Raw genomic sequence first — 7,275 nt, forward strand, 5'->3', positions numbered from 1 at the left:
ATGGGTAAGCGATCTCTTATTTGGAACTACTTCATCAAGATCGATGAGAGTGAGGCAAAGTGTTCTGAGTGTGATAAAGTTTTAAACACTAACTTCTTCAGTACGACTGCTTTGATTCAACATCTTCGTTCTCTTCACCCGAGGTTGTATATGGATTACGAGAGAGAGAATACTGAGTCTCTTAGTCTTCTAATAAATGATCCTTCTGATGACGACTCCGATATTGAAAATCCTCAACCCGGTCCTTCAAGAGGTAGGGGTACTCCTGCGCGAAAGCGACCTTCTAGCACTCCTGCTGGTGCTCCTTCTCCAAAGGTTCCTAAGCTTGGTATGCGTCCTCAGTGGCCTGTTGACCATTTTGAAAATGTGCGTCTTGTTACGGAGGTTACTAGGTTTGTTGTCGAATGTGATCAATCTTTTAGGATTGTCGATCATCCCTCTTTTCTTCGAATGATGCGACAGGCAACCAAGGGTCAGTATAATCCAGTATCAGCCCGTCAGGTGTCCCGTAAATATATTCCTAGGTTATATGCTTTCATGAAGAAGAAGTTTTTCACACTCATTAACCAGGACAAGCCTGATATGGACGGTGTTGGGTTCACGAGCGACATCTGGACTTCAAAGACAAATGCTTCCTTTCAAAGTCTGACGCTGCACTACATTGACAAACATTTTGCTATGAAACGTTTCATGCTTCGTCTCGAGTCCTTCCCAGAGTCACATACAGCTGAAAATACTTGTTCAAAACTTTCGGTTATCATAGACAGCTTTGAGTTTGGTAGGAATGTGTTTAGGTGGGCCACTACAGATGGTGGTGCTCCGGTGGTTAAAGCGGTTAATATTTGTCCTGAAATCAACACTGGCCTCCGATGTGTCGACCACACTATTCATCTCATCGTCACCAAAGCACTAGAGAAATGCAAAGGTTGGTCCATAATAAGTAAGAAGGTGTCTTGTTTGGTTGGTCATTTTTCACATTCCGCCAAGGCTACTGCTGTCCTCAAACGACTTGCAATAGCAGCTAATTGCAATCGTACCACACTTGTGCAGCGTGTTGTCACTCGTTGGAATTCTGACCTCAGACAACTTGAGTCAGTTCTTGATCTTTATGATTCGTTGCAAACAATGGCGGAGAATGACACTTCTTTGGACGAATTTCTTCCATCAATGGGTGATAAGCTAGTCATTTCTGCCCTTGCCAATGTCCTCCAACTTTTTCAGTGTTTCTCTGATCTTGCTAGTTCTGATAAAGGTCCCACACTCCATGTCGTCATTCCTGAACTTATTTCAATTTCTGCAAAATTGAACACTTTGACCCGCTCCCCGCCAAATGAGATAGTAGGTGAAGTAGGTTGGGCGTTGAAGGCTGAGTTGGATGCGAGGTTCCCCGACTGTGGTGTAAGCACAGTTGAGTATGCTGTCGCACATTTTATGGATCCAAGGTACAAAGTTGTTGCTCTCAAGAAGTACGACAAGTACAACGCCACACGGGATTTAGTTGTTCAAGGACTCCTTATGTTGACTCATGGTGATAGAAGTTCCCCAACTGGCACTCCAACACCCCCTTTGGTGATAGATGAGGATGAGGATGATCCAATGGCTGCAATGTTGCGTGAGTCTTATGGACCCTACCCCACAAAACGTGGTCCAGAGTCAACTATGATGGTAGAGGTCAATTGTAAGGTAGATGTCTATGTTAAGGAACCAGTTGTCCCTCGTGATTCCAATGTCCTGGAGTGGTGGAAGACTAATCGTAAGAAGTTTCCATTTATGTCAAGGTTTGCTAGGAAAATCCTATGTGTCCCTGCCGCATCGGCAACCTCTGAACGAGTATTCTCCACTGCTGGGAACATCATCTCCGAACGAAGGACCAACCTTAATATAGGAAACATTGAAATGTTAGTCTATATGAAGGAGAATTTCATATAGTTGGACAGGTTAGGCGTCACTGACTGGCCAGGTTTTGCTTGAATAGTTCCATACTTCTATTTTTTCTTTTTTTTCTATTCTATTACTATTTTTTATTCTTCTTTATTCTTATTCTTTTTTGTAGTATCATGATTTATTCTTTGTAATTTCCTAAATCTTCTATGTTGTTAAGTTAATAAATTTAAAAAATAAAAAATAAAAAATAAAAAAAAAAAATAAAAAAGAATCCAAAAAAAAACAAACACCTAAACCAAAATAAACCACAAAAAAAACAAACAAATTATATAACCAGGAAAAAAAAAGAAAAAAAAAAAGCAGGAAAAAAAAAAGCAGGAAAAAAAAGCAGGAAAAAAACCAGGAAAAAAACCAGGAAAAATACCAGGAAAAATAATACAGGAAATATTAGACGTTCCAGGTGAAAAACGGGAACAGGAACGGGATTTTCCCGTTCCCGCTTTTTAAAATACGGGAACGGGAATTCCCGTTCCCGTTTTTTTCCAAGTCCGGGAAATGAATCCCGTTCCCGGAAATTCCCGCTTTCGTTTCCCGGAAAACGGGAATTGTCACAGCCTATTTGTAATAATACTTTAAAATAATAATGCTAAGGCTGATGGAAACCAGGTCTGTTTATTGCGCAATGTAACGGTGATTAATTTTCGTTAAAACTTAAAGCGTTTTAAAAAAGATTTTTAAAAAAATGGCGAATGTTAGGGTTTTTAGCAGGGCTGTGGAGTCGGTAAGTTGCTGTTCCGACTCCCACTCCAACTCTGACTCCTTGATTTTATCATGGACCGACTCCGACTCCGACTCCTTCATAAGTAACCAATTTTTAACAACAAATTTACTGTAGTAAAATGTTAACATTGGCTATTTCATCACTATGATACAAATAATCCAACCACTTAGTGCTTTAAACAGTATTTATTAGAAAATAATTTCTGAACAAACAACTTTTCTAAACTCTTGTTATGAAGTAAACTCTAATGTAGTCACTAATAACATTATGAATTTGTCAAAATCATGTTTGAAATATTGTCAGTTGGAGAGAAAGAACTTGTTCTTCTTTAAGCTCATATTCTTGAAGAATCTTCTCCACCAAGATCTGGAGAAATTTACTGGTTCCATCCAGTTGTTGCAAACTGCAATTCACATTATGTCTGGATATCCTACACCTATCAGAGCATCAAGGGACTTAGTTTTGTAACAACTGGAGGGCTAGAGTTTGATACTTGTGCTTTAGACTGACAGAACATGAAATATTTTAATGAGTAACATCTATAAAATCCATATAAAAATTATGGAACTTTTTTTAAGCTGGAGTCGGAGTCGGTACAATTTTTCCGACTCCGACTCCGACTCCAGCCAAAATGAGCTCCGACTCCGACTCCGACTCGACAGCCGATAGATCTTATCCCGAGTCTACGTGAATTAGGAGTGGATAAATTACGATTTTGGAAGGATTTTCTTAACGAAATCATATAAAACTGAAGAAATTAGCAAAGAGAACATAAATAAAGGCTACTTTTGATAGATTTATTTCAAAAGTGAAGAAAAAACCTAAAACAATGTGGTAGAAATTCTGATTCTTTTATAGAAAAAGAATACCAATGGCTTCAAGAAAATCTTGTGACCGATAAAAGTAGCCATTTTGTTTTTGGAAAACCCCATAAACAATGGGTCGTTTTTGGAGAGCAAAGCAAAAGAGATAAAATAAATGTACTAGGTGTGAACATCATGCTCTATTGTTAGTCTCTGCAAGAAGTACACTTTTTAAAAAAAGTCAAATGTTTTATAGATCAAAAAAGTTAAAGACACTTTGGATAAAAACTTTCCTTTAAATATGAGTGTAAAACAAACTCTTGCATTAGAAAAGAATACTGACCTCAGCAATAAACAATATTAAATGATCAGAAACTTAGCCCTTGGACACATATTTATCCCCTTCTTGCACCATATTTTAGTGGAAAAAGTTAAATACTATCCTAAAAATAGTTTTTGTTCTCTGATTTCAGCTGCTACCATTAATATTGCTAAAGCTGTGTTTGTATAGATGGTATAACAATATTAATAGTAGCAGCTGAAACAAATGATGGCAATTGTGCCAGAAATTCATTACTTAAATTTTACATTAAGGATTAATTGGTATGTCTCGCTATGTCTCGTGATGTCCCGTTAAAAAGATGTAAATTCCGGGAAATTGTAAAGCTCCTATTTTTCCGGGACATCTCGTCTCGTCTCGGTATCGTCCCGGATTTCGACTAAAAGTTGAAAATTGTCTCGATATTTATCGCAAATCGGAACAAAGCTTTTAGGATCGTCTTGTCTCGTCTCGAATAAAAAAATAACGAGACTTAGACTAGGGTTGTTCGCCGCAAACAAAAACTTACGAAAATTTCGCATTTTTATCTTCCGTATTTCAAGTTGCTTTTGCGAAAGTTGTTCTTGCGCAAATTCACCTTCCGTAATGCGTTATACGAAAAAAATAAATAATAATTATTCCGTAATAACTCTTTACGAAAAGAAACTTGCGAAACAAATCATTTCGAAAGAATACTTGCGAAACAGTTCCTTACGGAAGGAGCATTTCGGAATGTGCGCTTACGGAATAGACTCGAAAGAATTCATTAAACTGTTATACACAAAAATATTATTATTTATTATTTAATTAATGTTGTTAAATAATTCTTCAATAGTTTTTACATATATATCTGTGTATATATATATATATATATATATATATATATATATATATATATATATATATATATATATATATATGTGTGTGTGTGTGTGTGTGTGTGTGTGTGTGTGTGTGTGTGTGTGTGTGTGTGTGTGTGTGTGTGTGTGTGTGTATACACACAATATATATACATATATATATACATACAGTGACCTAGAAAGATTAAGAAAGTTAGGACGGGGTGGGGGTGCTGAAACAGAATATAAGGGGGCCTAACGCAGCTAAAATTTTTAAATTTTAGTTGAGTTAGGCCCCGTTATATTCTATAATTAAATATATTAAATATATTATAATAATTAGTGTTTTAGTTACCTAGTTAATTATACGTATTTGATTCATAAAAGGTAATTAAAAATTTAAAATTAGCCGCGTTTCGTAAGTGTTTTTCTGTTAACCCTTTTCCCGTTTGTGTTGCATATTTGCAACAAATGATTTTCTGATAAATGTTTTGGTTGTAAAGCTTATCCACAACATTAGGTGTTTTGATATATGTATTTTATATCTTTCGTTTTTTATTTTGACGAAAATAACCAGAATTACATTTTCTTTTGAATAATGGCAGCTCAAGAGAAGTTTTTCCTTTGGTAGTTTGATCATAATGTGCCGGAAAAAGGGTTAAGAACCGTTTCGTAAGTTGCGGTGCGAAAGAGTTTCGTTTCGAAAGAAATTTGGTTTTTTATCATTATTTCAAAAAATAAAACCTTAAAATGTTCATTTGTTGCAATACTGAAAATAAAATTTTATTATAAACATTTTGGTATATAAAAATTTTATTTTTTACAATTATATCCGTTTGGCCAACAAAAATTTATTATTGACTTCAAAACGTCGTTTAGCGAAAGAGCTCGTTCCGCAAGTGCGACTTCCGCAAGCGCTACTTTCGTATGTAGCAAAATAGTTTTATTTCGCGATTCAACTTGCGAAAGGCGACATTTCGTAAGTAGCATTTGCGAAATGAACATCGGCGGTTTTTTTTGTTTCGTAAAATTCGGTACGAAAAAAAAAAATTCCTGATTATGAATATCCTTCCGAAAGAATTCTATTTTTCCGGAATTGTACGAAATATTGCGGTTAACAACTCTAACTTAGACGCTTATTATTTACTTGCTACACGCAAAAGTTCATTTGGTATGTGTTTATAGATTTTCTAAGTAATATTAGTGAATCTTTTCATAAAAAAAAATTTGTAATGGGAAGTTTCATTTACAAAAGTATTTGAGATTGTATTGAGATTTTATTTTCGATTTTTTATTATTTTTTTATTTTCGATTTTTTATTATTTTTTTTTTTTCGATTTTTTATTTTTTTTCGATTTTTTATTTTTTTTATTTTTTTTTTTCAAAGTTTTTGCCGCTAACGCACGTGTTTTCGACTGCTCTTCAAGAATATTAACTAAAAAATGGAAATAACGATAAAAAATATCGAAAAAATTATTGCAAACAAGTTTGAAAGAACAATAAAGAATTCTGCTTAGAGAAACAGAAAGGTTATTAAAAGATCAGGAAAAGAACTTCACACAAATAGTAAGTAGAAATATAAAAATAATTTCTGATAGACTCGACAAAATAGAAAATGAATTAAAGATAAACAAAGTAAATATGCGAAATATTGAAAAAAGACTTAAACGATGTGAAAGAAAGTCTCCACTTTCAAGAAGAGAAAATAAACGAAGAATTAACACAAATAAGGAAGAAATATGATCTTGAAATTAAAAATATAAATAAAAAAAATACTGACTTAGAAAACCGCTCTCGTCGTAACAACATTAGAGTTGATGCACAGTGGGCCTGTAGGTGGACAAAATGGGAAAAATTTTAGTTGTCTAATCTTGAAAACTTATTTAATTTTAGTATCTATATATATTAGGAGAAATTTATTGATAACTTATTTATATTAAATCCCTTAGTTACCAGGACTCTAAGCATTTGAATATTGAAGTTAAAAAAAAAAAAAAAAAAAATTTAAATAAGTAATTAACGGTGATATCAACGTTGTGTTATATTTCAATTACATCTACGTTTTTGAAAAAAAAAATTAGTACATGTTATTCTAGAGTATTTAGAGATAAGAAAAACCAAATGTGTGAAATAAATTTGTCATAGCATGTTATCTCAGTTATACTTTGAAAATCACAGATTAAAAAAAAAAATTCCTTAAGAAATTTGTTTTTTGCCGCACTATAATTAATAATTACCACAATTTGCCATGTATTATCTTATATTTAATTGATCTATATGATGCTTCAATTGAGTTTTAATTGATTGCTCGTCCCCTTAAATCCCCGTTCAGATTTTATATATGTTTTAACTTGGTTGCTATGGTACTAAATTTTGCATGGCAACAACTCATTTTTACATTAACGTTGTTTTAACAGCATTTTACATGCGCTAAGTACACAATATTGGGGGTATGTATTAAAATGAGATTCACAATTCTTATGAGATTATTTTTTTTGGTTAGTAAGGATGCCTTACTTTGCATAGCATAGCAACAACATATTTTCGGTAGTTGTTAGTAATTTAATTACTAACACTAACAGTAATTTAATTACTTTTAATTTTAATTACTAACACTTGTAGTAACTTAATTAATAACAAGTATTAGTA

At 33.6% G+C, this 7,275-nt stretch overlaps 1 protein-coding gene across 1 annotated transcript; it reads left to right on the forward strand.

The window, feature by feature from the left end:
* LOC145186438 (E3 SUMO-protein ligase ZBED1-like) lies at positions 1-1,929 on the forward strand. Its single transcript, XM_080062549.2, has one exon. It carries the CDS (start codon positions 1-3, stop codon positions 1,927-1,929), a length of 1,929 nt encoding a protein of 642 aa, XP_079918675.2.
* Positions 1,930-7,275: the final 5,346 nt, after the last annotated feature.

The sequence above is a fragment of the Hydra viridissima genome, unplaced genomic scaffold (assembly GCF_058129835.1).
Source record: "Hydra viridissima isolate aposymbiotic clone 2 unplaced genomic scaffold, HvirCarnegie_v1 scaffold_7, whole genome shotgun sequence".
Classification (NCBI taxonomy): domain Eukaryota; kingdom Metazoa; phylum Cnidaria; class Hydrozoa; order Anthoathecata; family Hydridae; genus Hydra; species Hydra viridissima.

Coding starts and splice junctions, on each gene's coding strand:
- LOC145186438 (XM_080062549.2), top strand. CDS start 1: ATGGGTAAGCGATCTCTTATTTGGAACTACTTCATCAAGATCGATGAG.